This window comes from Zootoca vivipara, chromosome 10, assembly GCF_965207765.1.
Source record: "Zootoca vivipara chromosome 10, rZooViv2.hap1.1, whole genome shotgun sequence".
Classification (NCBI taxonomy): Eukaryota; Metazoa; Chordata; class Lepidosauria; order Squamata; family Lacertidae; genus Zootoca; species Zootoca vivipara.
The window spans coordinates 35,509,977-35,529,623 of NC_142593.1; the positions used below are offsets into that span (position 1 = coordinate 35,509,977).

Below are 19,647 nucleotides of genomic sequence, written 5' to 3' on the forward strand. Positions count from 1 at the left end.
GAACAAATAATGCAGAGAGGAGGAGGAACTTCCTGTTGGATCCCAGGGTGTTGCTGGGGACTGAAAGGAGAGGACTGAGAGTATCCAACTGCTTTCCTTGTGAAGAGATGTGGGTTTTTGCTTGCAACCAGATGACTGAATAAAAATGACTATAAAATATAAACTGCTCATTAATTCTTGTCTGTGAAATTACCAAAGGGAAGGGAGGATTCTCCACGCCTGACACCATCCCAGCAAACTACAGTGGTACCTTGGTTTAAGAACAGCTTAGTTTATGAACAACTTGGATTAAGAATGCTGCAAACCCAGAAGTAGGTGTTTTGGTTTGTAAACTTTGCCTTGGAAGCAGAACATGTTCTGCTTCCTGTTGAGTGTGTTCCATTTGTAAATTGAGTCCCCCGCTGGTATGGGAAAGCACGCCCTGGTTTAAGAACGCTTTGGTTTAAGAACAGACTTCCGGAATGGATTAAGTTCATAAACCAAGGTACCGCTGTACAAGGCAAAGGCATTCTCTCTATTAGTCTGGGAGTGGGGGGAAGGTGAAGAAAACCAGCACAAGAATTCTCTACTTAAGTGCTAATTTATTTATTTTTCTATGGGGAAAATTACATCTTACCAATATTGTTAAATCCATAAGATTCTCTTGCTTTTGCTGCTGTGAATTCCGGAGTAGTCCACTTTCCATACCTATTTGGATCTAATTCTATTAGATCAAAAGGAGGCTCCCCACTGAGTATCCAGTCACTGAGATACTTTCCTATGCCACCAGCATGGATGATGCCGTATCTGGGTAAAGAAGAAGATATAGACAGTTTCCCCACTAGTTTATTTCACACAACATTTCAGTACAACCTTTGAGGACTATAAACTCACTTCTTATTATCTTCTCTATGACCTTTTTGGGGGGGGGTGCTTTGCTCATTATTGGAAAGTTAGACTTGTTAAAAATCTGGAGCACTTATGCAGCCTGGAATTTAAGATGGGACAGTGTGCCCATTTGTTAATTATATCATTTGTTTGCTTTGTGTTATTTTATGATTTCAAGCTAAATTATACCTGAGATCTTTTGTAACCTGCCCTGGGCCAATTCAGTGACAGGGCTGACTAGAAGTACAAATAATAAATATGTAAGGTGCATGAAAGCTGGGCAAGGCCCAGTTAGGCTTTGAACTAAAGATTAAGTGATTACAGCAACAGAACAAACATCTGAGTTCCAGCTACATTTGGCTGGAATTAAATTTGTGCTGTTGCTCTGTTTTCCCTGTAACAGCATGATAACCTTGGCTTTTACGTCATGATGAAATAATATGTTAAGCAAGATCAGACTGCCTAGGAAGAATAACTAATACCACCAACATTTACCACAAATTTAAATATCACAAATTTAAGCCTACTGGAGGTTGGGCAACTTAAATTTATTAGACAAATTTTCTTTGTACCAGGATGCATTTCACATTCCTTTCTGCAATTCAAAAGCTGTGATACATTCACCCTGTAGTCTTTGGCCATGGACTTGTTGGAAGCTTTTTGAAAGTCCAAGAATGTCAACCAGATTCACCCCTATTTTCATGTTTGCTAATACTCTCAAAGAATTATAAAATGAGACAAGATGTACATTTGCAGAAGCTATGCTGATTCTTCTTCACCCAAACTTGTACTTATGCTTGATAACAGACTTTAAGCTAACAGGACTAACTTATTGGCACTCACACACACACACACCCCACAAATTCCTTTTAACAAAATGATGTTACGGAGGCCAATTTTTGGGACAAGGTACATATTTTGCTATAAGATCAGCAATATTAAATTTGAGTTCTTTAAGAACTCATGAAGATACCATCTGGGACCCAGTGAAGACAGACATATATGTATAAATTTAACATTTACAAGGTTTCTCCTAACAATAGATCAATTTACTCACCCAAAACCAATAGCTACCCAATAATTTCGAACACCCTGATGTGGCCCCACCATAGGCAAGATATCTGGAGAATATGTTATAGGGCCTGCAACTACATTGATAATGTCTGCTTGCTTTAGGACTGGGACCATTTCCATAGCAGCCTCAACATGATCCATTATTCGGTCCAAATCAGACTCAAAAAGCTCCTTCCCAAATCCTAGAAAAAAATGTTTTGAGTCATGCATTTGTTATTTTCAAATTCCAAAAGCTCTTTAGTTACACACTGTGCTGATATCAAAACAAAGCGCTTATTTTTTCAGGATACACACAAATGTTGCAGGATAGGAGCTGCATGCAGAGAATCCCCATTTGCCCACTTGAAGAGCACAAAGTGAAAGACAGGCTTATATGGGAAATCTGAGAACAAGTTAATGGTGCCAGAAAGGCTCTTTGTCTTTATGAATATGCATGTATAACATACATATATATAATAATCACTCACAGATTCCAGTCACCAAATGTCAATTAATTCCAACAAGTGGTGAGCTTGGTAATTTGCATCATTGAAACCTAAAACTTTTAGCTGTATCTTGCAAAAATAACAATACACCTAGCTGTATCTTGCATCTGAAAATAAACTAATTTCTACCTCCCATTACATAAAACAATGCAAGAAATATTTGGCATTTATTTAACACAATTCTTTTTATCTGTTTTACTGATGCAAAGACATGCCTACGTGGAGTTCATCAGACATCCATTCCCCCCTCAGTCCACCAAATGCTCCTTTTTTCATCTGGGGGACACACAGATATATTCATGATCTCCATGGTATTTGCAACAAAAGACCCAGATGCAGACATGCAATTTGCAACCATGGCCTTCCACACCTCACCAGTGCCACTAAAGTTTCATTCACAGCATTGGTATAAAGTTTTGTCCCTGTATCAGTGACTGTATCTGGCTGCAACCATCAGCGCAATGACAAAAATAATACCACTGTGATCTACACAAAGGATAGCACTAATTAGCAGAACTGGGCTATTACCCCGTGATTGTGATCCATGAGGATCCCCACCACCAAGGAGGCATGCTGGCCCAAGCAATGGGAGGTTGGAAGTTTCGAGCAGCAAAAGTAGCTTAGAAAGACTCAAAGGTGTGCCCATGGACAGTGCTCCCATAGCTGAATCCAAATATCCCAGTTGTCTCAGCCAGGACCTAGAGCAGGCACCCCCCAAACTTCGGCCCTCCAGATGTTTTGGACTACAATTCCCATCATCCCTGACCACTGGTCTTCTTAGCTAGGGATCATGGGAGTTGTAGGCCAAAACATCTAGAGGGCCACAGTTTGGGGATGCCTGACCTAGAGCAACTGATTGAGTTTTATAGCAGAGCTAGGTAGTTGTTGACTGGAGGCTTCACCCACTAAATGGTGCCTCCCTGACTCGTTGAAGGTGCCTTCTGCTGCAGCCATTGGGGAATATGGTTTCCAGTTGTGGGGAAACTCTCCTTAGGGCTCTCTTGATCCCCAAGGAGTCCATGGACAAGCCACCAGAATCTGGTGGTAGAGGCAGCTCCTCGGGGGTGCACCATTGTGGGGGGGGGGGGTCTGCTGCCCATGAACACACACGCCTCAAACCAGGGAAAGGATCCATCTCCTCTCTGAGCCTGCATTTGCCAGAGAACTCTGCCTCTACTCTAGGATTATGACAAAAATATAACTGCAGCTAAAGCCTGGGATTATTTTTCAAGCAAAATTACCTGGTGGGACTCCATCTGTTACCCAGGATTCCTGTAGTTTCATTTTTTCTGGACTTTCATATGGGCCAAATAAAATCCCGTCCCTTTCTTGTCTTAGATAATATGAACCTTCTAGGTCACGAATCACAGGAAATTCTTTTTTAAGGGCTTTCACTTCAGGAATAGTTGCCGTAACAATGTACTGGTGATGAACTGGTATGAGTGGATGGGGCAATCCAATCATTTCCCCTATTTCACGAGCCCAGAAACCTAGAAAACACAAAGGACAGAAATGCAAATATAAGAATGGAGTACTTGGAAACTAAAGGAGCAATCTTGTTGATGCGTGTATTCTGAATCCCCTCTTACATCAGAAGGTATGGCTTTGAACCACTGCTGATCTCAGCTGTTAAACCTAGGAGTCCCTACTCAGCATAGGGAAAGGTTGAAGATAGTTTCTCTCTGTATGTGTCCTGCAAACCAGTTAACCATTCCGAGCAACTTCCTTGACCTCTGGAATTTTTGCTACTATGGTTCCTCTTCATTACCTCTCTCTTGTGTAATTCCTTCTCTTCTCTCCCCTCCTTGATTTTCTCTGCTGCTTATAATATAGAAGTGGCTCTCCTGCTCATCCCAGATACCTCACATTTTTAAACCCTGCCCTTCTGCACTCCACCTGAGCTTAATGCTAGGAAGCTTTTGTGGGAGGGGAACCAAATTTCATTGCTGTCTCTCCCTGCAATCAAGTTGCAACTTCCCCATATGGGAACGGTGTCAAGTTTTTGTGTATGTAACTATTTATGAACCTTGGAAGAGGTGTTTCAATAATATAAGCAGAATATTACTTAAACAAGGAGATGATTCAATAGTGTGGAACTGTTTGGGTTGTTGTCTTTGACGAAGAAAGAGACAACTCATTGGAAGACTCTTCCTTATGGCAAAGATCATCATGTTTTCCAAACAGGAAAAACAAACAGAATGCCTACATTTGGTGGGAATGTTGCTTCAGGATGGCAGAGGTTGCCTGTGGTGAGAAAAATTATTTCTGTGTTGGAGGAGGCAAACAAGGCATCCTTTATGGGCACCACAGTTTTGGTAGTTTTCACTTCCCCTACGTTATTCCACTAATCTTTTTTTCTAGTTAAACTACCACTGTTCCAGCTAACCACTAATAGCACACAGAGTTTCTATAGACAGTATTGGACAGTGCTGAGAATAAGATAACATCACAGGCCACCTCTTAGGGGGCTGTCTCTAAAAAATTTAGAGTTTTTTGCGTTCAGCTGCACCCATTTCTATTAATGCTCCTATTTCTCAAGCTTAACCATGAATACAGTTGTTTGCAGCTGAGGTTTGCCTGTGATTAAAATAGCAGAATTAATGTCTTCCACTGAAAACAGCCAATTTAGTCTTGGCCACGAATCATAGATGCATAGAATTGTAGAGTTGGAAGGGACCATGGGGGCTATCTAGCCCAGCCCCCTGCAACACAGGAATCTTTTACCCAATGTGGGGCTTGAACCCACAACCCAAAGATTAAGAGTTTCATGAAGTATATGCTGAGCAAAAAGACTAAGTGAAACATGGAGGAGGAAGGGAGGGGAAGCTGGTAATGAGGCAAAAGCCTGTTGGCTAAAACTCTCTGCCCCACTTTATAACTTAACATTAAATAAGGACTCTGCATAGGTCAAACAAGAAATAAGTTATCAGGTAGTTAATGAGCCACAATCCCTAGAACACTCACAAAATTCTGAGGTTGTTCCTATCCATGCACCAATAACAACACAGGCAAGAGTGGAAATAAGAAGTAGCTGTAGGATCTAGGCAGAATTTGTGCAACAGATTTGGGACACACACACAGTAATTTCTCATTTAACTGAAAATAAGCCCAAATATAAAAACAGCAGACATTATATGGACTAATTTCCAAATAGTGATTTGGAGGCTGGGAGCATAAGAAAGGCTTGTACCCTTATCTCCCCTTCTCTGATATGGGGTGCTGGTCTTTCCTAATTTTCTCTACTAATAGTTTGCCATGATGTACAAATTGCTACCAAACCATAATTTTAAACCATATTCCAAAGTGGGTTTGCAAACTGTTTGGAGATGAGCACTAACCATGGGTTACTGAGTCAAACATCATTGCAAATAACAGCATAAAAGTTAGGAAATGGAGGAGGGTATGTAAAAAAGGCAGTGAAGGGGTGACATGAGGCAACAAGACAGAACATGATAGAATAATTCAGTTCAAATGAAATATCCAGACCACGCTTTGGAAAATGTGAAATGTACCGTCTGAATTGAGCAACTGGATAAGAAAGGGGTCGAAAGGCTGTCTAATGAACCCCGCTATGTTTTGAGTTGGCAATATAAACTTAGCAATATAACAGGAATGAAAGCTCACAGTAAATTATTGTTTTCTTTTGGAGAGGAGGGTATGGAAGGAAGGAAGAAGATTGGCTGCTAGAGTATTAGGAACATACTCTCATCATAGCTGTTTACCTACCCTGACCCAGGACATTAATCAATGCCAGCTCTAAATGTTCCCTTTGGTTGAACATTGTAACTTGACAAGTATGCCTTTGGTTTAATAAGTTAAAAAGAAATGAAAGAGCCTGAAGAGATGTCACAACTTCACATCTCAAGAGTAAAACATTGCTAATTACTGGGTATGTAAAAGAAGATATATGAAATAGCAGTGAGGAAACTGTGGCATGCATATCAAAGGTCCAAGTCACATGCAGTGTCTACAAGAATGGGTGCCTGTGCCATTCATTTTACTGTTGTAGGTTATACCTCAACACTGAATAAATGGGGTGGCACTGATGGTACAGAACTGTGAAAAGTGGTAGGGCAAATGGTTTGCTTGGAAAAGATTTGAGCTCTAATTTCAGGCATCCCCAGGGAGAGCAGGGAAATAAACCCTGTTTGAAACTCTGGACAGTCTCTGCCTATGACCATCTGCTGTAATGTTGCAGCCTACTACTCAACATTGACGATACTGAGCTAGCAGGATCACTGATGTGATTCAGTATAAGGCAGCTTCCCATGTTCCAGTGTACTCATTGGAGCCTTGCAGACCTTTTTCCTTGTGGTCTTTATGCTTCAGTACCAAATATAAGCTATTTCCAATCAGTGGCGGAGCTTCATGCTCCAGCACCCAGAGGGGGGCAGAGAGGGGGTGGGGGCGTGGCACCCAGCGTGGGCAGGGGGGCAGCCGCGGTGGCACCCCACTGGGATCGCGCTGCCAGGGGTGGTGCGCTCCCTGCACTCCTCTTCCTCCACCATTGTTTCCAATTACCATACTTGCAAAAACTACCATTAGGAATGACCAGAACAGTAGACTGGGGCCACCGGCATCACTGCTTTTTACCAGGTGGGGGTGAGGCAGAGCAGCAGCAAGGTTGGAGCTCTGTGGGATTGGATTGGCTGGGGTGCCTGTGCAGCCCTAACCTTGCTGATGTCCTGACTCACCCCTGATTCATCCATGTAAGTAGCAGCGATGTGGAGGGGAAAGGGAAGAGGAAGTTTCCACAAATATGTGGAAGTGTGAATGAATGGAAGACCTAAAAAAAAACCTCTGGCATTCTGTGCATAAGGTTATTGTTCTGTTATTGTAAATACCAAATAATATACTCCTTTACTCACACAAAAATAAGTCATTTTCTAAATGACAGCAACTGCATTACATTTAGGAGCTGAATGTACTGCTGTTGGTTTGCGGTGCTAGAATTTGTGGGTGCCTGGATTTAGTAAGTGCTAGGACCCATAATAGCTGGGCTCAGCTTTCCATGTCCAGGTCAGCCTGATAATGGCCAACTCTTTAAGCAAACAAATGGGGCAGGGAGATGGCGGATTAACAAAGTAGAGATTCTGTGCCAGCTGGAAAAATGAGAACCTCTCCCTGAGCTCAGAATTAGGTAGAAGGACAAAGGCCAGTAGCAGAGTTTCAGGATTGCAGTTTGCCCTGCTGTGCTCTGGAGGAAATGGTTTTCAGTCAGTAAGCTGAAATCAATCTAGGCAGCTGCCTAGTGCAAAGTTAAGAGTTACAGTACGTGACAGGGAGAGAAGGATAAGCTGAAGGGCAACAGACAATATATCTGATGCCTGCTTGAACCCAGGACTGCACCTATGAGAGAAGCAAGACCCTCTTGGAGTGTAATGATGTGTTCGCCCCTCCATCCTATCACTGCTTCATGCCAAATTATCTTTCAGGAGGTCATCAAATAGCTAATGCAAAGCATATATCACTTGCTTTCTGCATGGCATTCATTAGAGCATTTGTGCTCAATCTGTGTTTAGTGTGAGCTACTTCATCTGGCCCAGTTAGGGTATTAAATTTTCCAAAGACGTGCAAATACATTTCATTTCTTACCAGCTGTATTCACAACTCTGTTTGCTCGAATTATTCCTTGTGGAGTTTCAACTTCCCATGTTCCATCTGCTCTAGATTTTAGGTCAGTTACTTGGACTGGATAATTTATCTGAGCACCATATTTCCTGGCCCCTGCAGCCAAAGCCATGGTGAGTGAGTAAGGGTCAATATGACCATCTCCAGGGTTGTACAAACCAGCTAAAACCTAAGTGGGTCAAACAAAATGAAACTGCATTAGTATTATTATGTTTTCTTAACCAACATGTTAGAAATGGAGGGTATCTACATATTAGGACTCCTTTGAACAGGGAACTGGACACTTGCGTGTAATTTCTAGGAAAGAGAAATTCAGAATCTGGATGTAAGAAAGAACAAAGTAGCTAAGGATTTCAGCAAAAAACCAAATGTTAATCAAATATACTTCATGAAAATCAATGGTTGTGTCCACACATAATAGTAGATCAAAAATACTGTCTTTTTTACATGAACTGATCATACTTGCTTCACTCCTACACATTGTAAAAATTATGATCCTTTACTTAGTGTTACTTCCAAATCAGGGATTATGATTTGTTTCATTCAAATAAACCACAATTGGTAAGCCAATAACAAATCTTGGCTTATTATCGTATTTGTTTGGAATGAAACAAATCCCGATAGCTAATCCAGATATAACGCAATGCCAGAGTTCACTATTTGTTTCTCAACAGTGTGAATGCAAAGAGTGAAACAGGAAAGGTACGGTGTGTGTGGCTTTCCATAACATGGAAATGCAGCCAATGGGTGTTTTGCTACTCAGTTCAGGAGAACAGAATTGCAACCAATTTAGGTGTGTGGAACTTTTGGCCTTCCAGATGTTGCTCAACTACAATTCCCATAGGCCCCTACCACCAGTGCTTTTTTCTGGGGGCACAGGGTACACATACCCCTGAACATTTTGTGAATCTAAGTTTGACCTCATCGAGGGGCAGTATTTCAATATGAGTAGAAAAATGAGAGTACCCCTAAACATTTTTTAAAAGAAAAAAAACACTGGCCCCTGCAATACATTGTTACTGTCACCACGATCAACATAACTACTCAAAGTGTCCTTTGTTCCCTCGTCTGAATATCTGGTGGCTGTTTCTGATCAAATCCTTAGGAATTACCAAGGATTTGTTACACCAAGAGACCAATATATTTACACATATTAATAAAGGATTCTTCTACCATGTCCAAGTTGCTCTGTTTCATTTTTGCAGCACTGATGAAGTTGGTTTTGAATAGATCACAAATATCCATTGAACATTACAATACTGTCAGCTGCTGAGCCTTCTGCAATAAATCCCAATAGACATATAGTCGAGCCTTGCTTCTGTACCCAGCCAGGGGCGTAGCCAGGATGAAAATTAGGGGGGGCAAGGCCAAGGGGCGGGGAAGGGGCCATAGTGGGGCAAGGAAAGCTCCCTTCTCCATTGCCAGCTTTCCCTCCACCCGCCCCGGCGATCACGGAGGGGGAGGAGGGGATCGGAGCAGCCCGATTTCGGGCTGCTCCAACCCCCTCCTCCCCCTCCTCGAACGGCAGGGGCGAGGGGGCGCCAGGATCAGCCCGAAATCGGGATGCTCCGACTCCCTCCTCCCCCTCCGTGATCGGCAGGGGCAAGGGGGCGCCAGGATCAGCCCGAAACTGGGCTGCTCCGATCCCCTCCTCCCCCTCTGCGATCGCCGGGGCGGGTGGAGGGAAAGCTTTCCCTCTGCCCATCCCACAGCCAGCAAGGGAGATGGGAGACGTCCCTTCTCCCTGGCTGGCTGTGGGGTGGGCGGAGGGAAAGCCCCAGAGCCGCGCAAAGCGGTTGCCTGGCTTTCCTTCCGCCCGCCCCACAGCCAGCCGGCTAGAAGGGACGTCTCCCTTCTCCCTTCTCCTTTGCTGGCTGTGGGGCGGGCGGAGGGAAAGCCAGCCAAACGCTTTGCGCGGCTCGGGGGCTTTCCCTCCGCCCGCCCCACAGCCAGCCAGGGAGAAGGGAGACGGCACTGGGCAGGCAGCGGGGCAGGCTGGCCAGCGGCCCTGCTTCTAGGGGGGGCAACTGCCCCCTCCTGCCCCCCCTGCCTACACCCATGTACCCAGCACAGCCTGCAGAATGCCAGTAACATTTCTGCACCTGTAGATCCTGTCAGAATGACCTCTTCTCACCCAGACTGAAGTTCATTCTGTAAATGACACACTAAGTTGGATACTGGATACATAAAAATGGCACCCTCTGTAAAATCTGCTGCCTGAGGCAACTTCTTTCAAAAGGTTTCATGTTAGAAAGATTTAATAGAGTTGTGTACTATTAAATAATCTTCAAATTTTGAAGAGGGATATTGAATCACAGAGTCATATTTTTTTGCATGTAAAATAAATTTCACATCCTTTGGAAATAAAATAATTGAATTTGTTTACCTTTTCCATGTTTAATAAAGGGAATAATTCTTGTACTCTCTCTGGCTTGATAAGATACTGCTCTGCTGGGTGCCAACCAGCTCGAGTCATCTGGTATTTTAACTCATCCACCCTCGTTGGAGTTGAAGCAATTCTAATACTTCCTGGCTGATGAAACCCAACAGCCTAACAGGAACAGAAAAAAAGACTATCAGGTTCCCTACTTACAAGCAGTCCAAAAAAAAGTCCTAAATAATAACCATGGCGCAGTGTACCTTCAGAACAGGCTACAGAATAAATAATGAGTTGCTATAATTAAATTTATATTATTATTATTATTATTATTATTATTATTATTACAGTATTATTATTAATATTAATACCCCACCCATCCTTCTAACCAAATATTAAAAACAATACAGCATCAAACATTAAAAACTTCCCTAAACAAGGCTGCCTTCAGTTGTCTTTTAAAAGTAAAATAGTTGCTTATTGCCTTGATGTCTGCTGGGAGAGCATTCCACAGGGCAGGCACTACTACCGAGAAGGCCCTCTGCCTGGTTCCCTGTAACCTCACTTCTCGCAGTGAGGGAACTGCCAGAAGGTCCTCAGCGCTGGTCCTCAGTGTCCGGGCTGGACGATGAGGGTGGAGACGCTTTATAGTTTATAGTTATTTGAAATGTACCAACAGATTAACCAATTTAATTTTTAGCTTTCTTTTCAATTCTGTTTAATTCTGGGCACCATAATTTAAGAAGGATATGCCTGACAACAAATGCTAACTATTGGATTCTTTTGCCCCATCTTTATATGCCTGCTAAACAGCTGTGTCATGCTTATGATATTTTATTCTCTTGTTAATTATGCTGTTTTAAATGTGCATTTTATATTTGACTTCACTTAGCAATGTTTTTTTGAAATGTTTAAGTTTTTTTGTTAACTTTGTGTTAAATATGTATTCTGTAGTTGACCTCCTTTGTAATGTTTTATTTTGAAATCTTTAATATAATATTTTAGTTTTTCATTAATTATGTTGCTTTGACTGTATACTCTATATTAGACTTTCTTCAGATTGTTTTATTGATGTTTTAATATGCTGTAAACCGCTTTGAGATTTTTTCTTGAAAATATAAAGTGGTATAGAAATGAAATAAATAACAAGATAATAAATAATAATAAACTGGAACATGTGAAGAGGAGGGCGACCAAGATGATCCAAGGTCTGGAAACATAGCGTTATGAGAAACAGTTGAGGGATTGGGGTATGTTTAGTTTGGCTTACAGGAGACTGAGAGGAGATTTGATAGTCATCTTCAACTATCTATAGTGCTGTCACATAGAAGATGAAGCAAGCTTGTTTTCTCCTGCTCCAGAAGGTAGGACCCAAACCAATGGCTTTACGTTACAAAAATGAGATTCTGAACATCGGTAAGAACTTTCTTACAGTAAGAACTGTTTGACAGTGGTATACAAACAGAGGTTTTTAATAAGAGGCTGGATGGCTATCTGATAATGTATGATTTAGTTGAGATTCCTGCATTGCAGGAGTTTGGACTAGATGACCTTCAGGGCGCCTTCCAACACTACAATTCTATTATTCTAATACAAGTCATACTTTAATGTTCAAACATATTTTTTAAACACTCATTAGTATTTTCCGAAGTAGCAAACAATGAAACCAATAATTAAAAGACAAAGCGAAACAAGGGAAATTATTTCCCCCTCAACCTTCATAAAGTTGAATAAGAGGGTCCTGACAAATTGCCATTATCATAGTATGGTGAGTTTGTGTGGTGGGGAGACGTTAGGGGAGACTAATGAGTCACTTCTAATTCCTGGGTCTAGCAAGGATTAAATTGTTGGAATAGCCAGGTCAACTTCTTGCCAAAGGTGCAAGGGATCTGTAATAAATATATTTTGGATCTGTAATAAATATATTTAAAGATACACACCTGTCCAGTCTCATCTTCTAATTGTTCATAAAGCTTGATGCTGTAGTGATGGATCTTCTTCAGATTTATTCCAGGGTGGAAATACGTTGTCAAACCTGCCTTTTAAAAAAGAACAACAACAAAAAAAGGATACAAATGGGGGGGGGGGTCTTCAACAAAACATTGCAGCGTAGAATGCTTCTGTTCATGGTTCCAGCCGCTCCACCCCACTCCATCCCCAATCACCTGTTTTCCTCCCCCTTCCCCACTAAGCATGTTGGGTCCCCCATTGAGCTTTTTTTGAGCTCCCCACTCCGTTGAGACAATTTTGTTCCACCACTGCCACTTTTTGAGGTTTTATGGAGGTGAGGGAGGAGACAGACACATTTGTGCCCAATCCCTGCTACATTAAATTATTTAATTTCTCCATTAACATCTATGAACAACTCTCTCTTCCACCCCGGGAACAATGAAAAAGAGCTTCTCCGTGAGAACCAAGAAGTGACCTATTTGAACATTGGGACAGTTCCTTCTACATATCTATTTTGCTCTATACACCTTCCACCCAGTTTCCCCCCCTCTTAGTCCCTCAATGTTCCATGCCACTGAATTATTATGGAGCTGGGGTTTTGGCGGGGGGGGGGAGGATTTTCCCACTTAAGGTTTTTCTTTCCATCAGATTTGTTTTACTTGTTCATACCTTAGAGCAGGCATGTCAAACCTGCGGCCCTCCAGATGTTTTGGCCTACAACTCCCATGATCCCTAGCTAGCAGGACCAGTGGTTGGGGAAGATGGGAATTGTAGTCCAAAACATCTGGAGGGCCGCAGGTTTGACATGCCTGCCTTAGAGCTTTACTTCTCTCTTGTGCATCAGCTGCATAAGCACAGGCATGGCAAGACTAAAAACAGTATTCTAGCACAACATAGTTCATAACCAGCACAGTCATCTCTACCTTACAGGAATACAAGGGCAGGGCCTTACTCCAATTCTGCTCTAGTGCCGTTTGTATCATACTACTTAGTGCTGCCTGTACTTCTATGATCAATATCCTCAGTGATATCAATACTGCAGGAGTGTTTCAAAACATCTGCAATAGGCTTCGCCAACCTGGACTAATTCCGTCACCACTCTGGTGCGTAAATTTGGGGTGGAGAATTAGCGATAAAAGAGAGCTAATGGAGAGCTCCACTGGGCCCAGCATCTTCTGAGCATTCTCAGAGAATTCTTGGAAAGACTTGAGTTTTCTCAAAGTTTGCAACAGCTTAAATTATGAAGCAAGCTAGAGGAAGCTCATCAATTCATAATCATTTAAGTGGTTAACACTGAGTGAATTCACTGAGTTCAATGGGACTTACTCCCACCTAAGTGTGTATCTGATTTCAGCCTAAAAATTCAATGGCAAGCACATCAACACAGCTTGAGAATCAAATGCTGAGAACAGCATCAAATGTGCACAAAATTTCAGAGTCACTATATTTCATAAAGCCTATCAAGTGCTACTTTGATAATTTACAATAGTATATGAATATGCAAGGTGACTAGAAATGTATACCACTTCAGCAGATGTTAGTAATGTCTAATTTGGCTTTACTACAGCCACCACCGCTGACACACGATATGATATCTAGGATTACCCTGAGGCTGCAAGCTACTGAAAACAACTTCTTCTTGGTAACTAGCTAGGTCACTGCACAGTTTGTGTAATATGGATCCAGCTACTAATCTGTAATTCCCACATGGAGCAGAATGCCTTGCATAACTACAGAAATATAAATAGATTGTTTTTCTGTGAATGCTATGGTTAGTATATGCAGGGAACCTTGCCAAATGGCCTTCCTCTCTCCATTAAATCAGTGAAAGAGTTTTTCACCTTTCAATGCAATCCTGACAATCTTAACAACAAGGCAGAGGCAGAATTAAGATACAACATTAACTCAGGTCAAACATTGGAGCCCTGTCACTTTCAGAGATGTGGAATTTCTGGTCTATGCGTAGTGTTGTAGGAAGGCATCATTTTCCATTGCGCAGTCAGGCGGAGTCCCCCCAAAACCCCAGGCAGCCCCCGAGCGGAATAATGACAGAAGACCACGTTTGATGGGATTAAAATTGGCCACAACTTTATTAAGAATTCAGATGTAGGGAGACCTTGGCTCAGGCATTGGGCATATATCCCTCCCAGCCCCCAGCCGGGGGTGGGGTAATTTTTCAGGGTTGCCCAGCATGTGTGGGGGTTGGGCTAACTCTGGAGAACATATGTTCAAGCAGACAGCCCGCCCCCCCTCGATCGCAGCCGCTGGAGGGGGAGGGCAATGACGGCCTATGCGTATGGTCAATGCCCCCCCTTTGCCCCATTTACAGGAACCCTGTTATCGCCGCCACAATGGGGGTGGGGGGTCACCGCCCCCACGCCCCGCCCATTTATGTAAATGACTAAAGGATTCCTCCCAAGTTGTGACGAATTGCTACGGGAAAGGCAAAACCTGCCAATGCAGGGAAATTCCTTTCCGGCCCTTCAACAGCAGCCTTGTCGTAGCAGCGCCTGCGTGTGTGTACGCCTGTGGAAAGAAATAACCTGTAATGCAAGTATCAGTTTAAAGAGTGGAGGGTGGGAAAGCTCTGAATCTGTAAGCTGCTTCCCAAGAATGGCTCAACTTTCACCGTGTGCAAGGTAAGGTTACCTGTTCCTACCTGGCCAATCCCCCCGGCACGCCTCCCTGGGCTGGATTGGACGGCTCACTGAGTGGGCAGAGAACACCAGTATCCAGCCCAGGTAGGCAGTGCCGGCTTCCAAACTTCCAGGGCTGCCTCAGGGATCCCAGGGGGCTGCACGCGACTGCGCAAAATGCGCCTCCCCTTTATGTGGGGAACGGTCATTCCTGTATTTGTAAGCAGGCACCACTGCTTCCACTCCATTGTAATCATCATCTGCCAAAAACTATGCTACTGTATTCATCTTGCTGTCAACTGTAGTGAAATTACCTAACGTGTAATTAATTATATAAATTATGTTGTCATTATTCCACCCCATTCATTTCAATGCAAAGGAAACACGATGAAAATGTGAGGGGAAGCTAATCAATTACGTATTGTTTCCAGGCTGAAAGCAGCAGCAACAACAACAACAACAACAACAACAACAACAACAACAACAACAGTGAATGCTAAACACATTCGCTGGATTGATTTCTGTTTCAGGCATGGGAAAATAAGCAAACACTGCCAATTGCCACTCCTGTTTCTGTTTTCTTATGAATTCTCAAACATCCCTACCCATGGGTCGGATACACCCCCTGGGGCCCCTTCATCCACCCTGCAGATTTCTCGTCCCTCTGTCTCCCCCCCTCCATAATTAGCCTTTTTTAAAAGCCCTCTATTGGATGCAATAATTGCCTTTTTCATGCATAATTGTGGCATGGGGCGTCTTTTTGCAGGGAAGTTACAGTCGATGAAGAAAGGGCTAAAATTCTCCTCCTTGTGTGCTGTCCCTCCCCTGCAAAAAAACCCCCAAAAACCCAGTGTTGCAAAAAGGCTTCTATTGGCTTCAGTTGTATGGGTAGGGAGCAATCTTCCTGAAATATGCAGGTGGTACAAGAAGGATTTTCCTGCTTCAGAAGACACAGAGGTGTACCTAGGCTCCCTTGCACCCTTGGCAAGGAGCTGTAACTAAACACGTTAATTTAAAGGGGGGGCTGCTTCCGCTTGCTTAGGTTACATGCTATGATGGTAGCATTTGCGAGGCCCAATTGCCAAACATGCAATGGATGAGCTATTCTGTCACGCTCCCATAGTAAGCATCAGTAATTAATGAGTTTTAGCTCTATGGAAATTCCCACTGTGTTTATGAGAGACAATTTAATGAGTTGTGAAAGGCTATATTTAGAATGACAATAATTATATTATTTGTGGAATTGTTATTATTATGCAACTTGAAATCGGATGGCTTGTTTCATATTGAATATGTTAGAACTTTCCCTTACTGCATGCCATGTAGATCCAGCAGTGAGTTCAGACTTTTCCAACAGAAGTACGTCTTTCATGCCAGCCTTGGCCAGGTGGTAGGCAAGACTCACACCAACACAACCACCTCCAATAATTACTGTTTCTGCTGCATCTTTCCATCTTGCTTCTAAAGAAGGTTTTTCTTCCCTAGGAAAAACATAGAAACAGGAATCTTGCTTCTTTGCCTTTTTTATATACTGAAATACATATTTCTTATGTATTTTACATAAATAGTTCAAGAAGTATATTGTCATCCCTAAGATGGCAGAGTGAAAGAAGCCTCAGTTTAAAAAATAAATTATATAACAAATAAATAAATTATCAAATTCCCTTCTTTCCAAGAGAATGAAAATCAAATCCCCATCTTTCCTAGAGAATGAAAACAGCTAGCCAATTATGAGACTTATTTGCTGCACTTTGTGCAAAATCATAGCACAGTTGGTAGAGCATGAGACTCTTAATCTCAGGGTTGTGGATCTGAGTACCATGCTGGGCAAAAGATTCCTGCATAGCAGGGGGTTGGACTAGATGAGCCTCATGGACCCTTCCAACTCTACAATTCAATGATTCTATTCATAACATTGTTCCTTTCAGAATGACACCCACTACCAATCTGCTGAGAATGCTTCAAAATATTCACCTCCCATTTTATCCAGGTTGCTAAATGAGGATTCATTCAAAATAAAAATGCCAAGAGTGCCCTTTAGCTCTCTATATTGGACAAACAGGCCAAACCCTATGCCAAAGGATAAATGGACATAAATCTGACATCAGGAATCACAAGACAGAGAAACCAGTAGGAGAACACTTCAATCTCCCAGGACATTCTGTACAAGATCTCAAAGTAGCTATCTTATTACAAAAGAATTTCAGAAATAGACTAGAAAGGGAAGTTGCTGAATTGCAACTTATTACCAAACTTAAAACCATGGAGAGACCTGGTCTGAATAGAGACATTGGATTCTTAACTCATTGTACATGATAAAGCTATTTTTAGCCATCTCACCCCTTGCTTTTCCCTGTAAGACCAATTGCAGTAGTTAACAGTCGTCAACAGGTTTATCACACCTATCAGCCAATCACCCATTCCCACTACCCTTCTGAATAATAGCCTTCCCCACCCTCTCACTAGTCTGGTGACTTCTGTTTCAGGGTATCTGAAGAAGTGTGCATGCACATGAAAGTTCATACCAATGACAAACTTAATTGGTCTCTAAGGTGCTACTGGAAGGAATTTTTTTTCTTTTGTTTCGACTACGTCAGACCAACACGGCTAACCTGTAACGATGATTCACTCAGAATGCTTTCAGCTAATCACACTGCTGCTTCCATTGCTGCAAATCTGAGAGGAGCTTAGTCAACATACTGTTCCAGACACTGGGTAGGAAGCAGCAGAAAGAGCAGGCAGATTGTGCCACTTTTGTTTAAAGCAGAGGCAAGGTGCCACAAGATTTTTGGTTTCCGTGCTGGAGGGAAAGACTCACTTTCTTGCAGTGCCATGCAGAACCCCCCTGCCTGCCTTCAACATCTCCATTTATCCTTCTCCGAGTCCCCAGCTGTGCTTTCTTCCCCTGCCACACTTGTGTATGTGTCAGGTCTATGTTTGCTTCCGTATGACCCGCTTATTGAGCTTTTGTCCTGCTTTGTTTGCAGGGCCAGCCCACCCATGAGGACAGGTGAAATGACTGCCTCAGGCAGCAGGATCCACAGGGGCAGGAGATCCCGATGTAGATCTTTATTCCTCCTTTTTTCCTGATGTAGATCCTTCACTCACCCCATTTTTCTTGGTGGGGTGGAGGGCGCCATTTGGTGGTTTACCTCAGGTTCCAAAATGTATTGGGATGTCTGTTTGTACATGTCTGTTTGTACATGTTTATGGAGCTATTTATTGAGCATTCATTCTTATTTTTTGGGCAGGGAGGTTATACAATGGTGACAGTCTAGAAGTGCCCAGTGTGTGTTTCTGGATTAAGTGAGCTTGCCTCTTGCTTATCCCTAGCTCCAGTTGCTGTTAGCTGCCCTGCCCACTGCTCTACCAGCTCAAGTGAGCAGCAGCCACAACTGTTCACCACTCACAACCATTCACAGGTTCATTCACCCTAAAGGCAGCTTCCATATTGAGCTGAGGTATACCAATTTAATGTTCAAAGGTCTTCAATTGTGTGTTTACCTTTCAGTGTGTATTAATAATACACCATGTGGGAATGGACACAGAATGGACCTCTCTCAATTTTGGTTGATCTCTAAAGGTTATAGTTGTGGGATGGGGAGAGGGAGGGACACCTCAGTGTCACCAACATGCAAGGATTTCGGAGAAAGCATTTACCTTTTTAGCAAAGACATTTCACACCTGCATAGGAGTTACAGAGTATGGGCTACAACAGGATGCATACAAATGCACCCCAAAAACACCTCCACAGACACTGTTAGAGGAGAAAAAGGCAATTTTGTAGAGTTATAAGTATGCCAAGAATGGATCAAAGGCAAGCAGGAATATATGCAGCCTTTTAGAAACGACTTAGGACATTAAGACCTGGGTTCCAATCCCTATTCAACCACAAAGCTTCCCAGGTGATAAAGGGGCGAGCTTCTCTCTGTTGTGAAGATGAAGGAACAACAGGATACTACCACCCTGAACTCTGCGAAGGAACAATGCAATAAAAATGTAACCAAATATTAATTTGACTTCTCACAGGACCTACATTAAATTTGTTCAGGTGTAATTAAGCGCATCCTCACACCCTGCTATGTTTTAATAATTTTACGCATGTAAAACGGGACACCCCCCCCCCCAAGTATCTCTGCCTCAGACCAATTTCACAAAATAGGAAAACATCTCTTTTTAAGTCAGGAGCACCCAAAACTTCCCAATCTCGGGTCTGGGACAAATTACACAGCCACCAACACCACAGCGGAGCTTAGCTGCCTATGCACACAGAATCAGCCTTTATTTGAGGCCAGACTCGAGAGTAACCGGGCCAGCGACGCTAGACAAGAAGCGAAGGCAAGAGCCTGAAGCTGGACTCACCACCTTTCAGTGGTCGTCGGGCTGCAGGCAAAAGGCCGAGCAGGGAGCGAGCAGGCGGGCTCCCTGCCCCACAGCTTTGGCGGGAGCCATCGCAGGGCTCCCCGGAGCATGGCTTCTTCTCTTTCTGTCTGTCTGTCTCAGGAGATGGTGGCTCGGCTAGCGGAGGCTCTTTCCTTCCCAAAGTGCACCCCGCTCCCGCTGCTCCCCACAAGACAGACAGGCTGAGCCGTCGTTTTCCAGTTGGCAGAGCTCACTCCGCGGCCAA

The 19,647-nt window shown here is 43.0% G+C and overlaps 1 protein-coding gene across 5 annotated transcripts in view; it reads right to left on the minus strand.

The window, feature by feature from the left end:
- The window catches only part of DMGDH (dimethylglycine dehydrogenase), a 48,513-nt gene extending 28,873 nt beyond the window's left edge, over positions 1-19,640 (minus strand). The window contains exons 1-8 of one of the 5 annotated variants that reach the window (XM_035099565.3): positions 19,386-19,640; positions 16,333-16,501; positions 12,375-12,473; positions 10,444-10,608; positions 8,022-8,226; positions 3,668-3,916; positions 1,925-2,123; positions 617-786 (exon numbers count right to left, since the gene is read on the minus strand). In XM_035099565.3, the coding sequence (XP_034955456.1) occupies positions 617-786; positions 1,925-2,123; positions 3,668-3,916; positions 8,022-8,226; positions 10,444-10,608; positions 12,375-12,473; positions 16,333-16,501; positions 19,386-19,492 (1,363 nt within the window). In that variant the 5' untranslated portion in view covers positions 19,493-19,640. Of the gene's footprint in view, positions 1-616; positions 787-1,924; positions 2,124-3,667; positions 3,917-8,021; positions 8,227-10,443; positions 10,609-12,374; positions 12,474-16,332; positions 16,502-17,838; positions 18,024-19,382 lie in introns of those variants that run through there. The other 4 variants (XM_035099563.3, XM_035099566.3, XM_035099567.3 and 1 more) reach the window with 4 other exon arrangements.
- Positions 19,641-19,647: the final 7 nt, after the last annotated feature.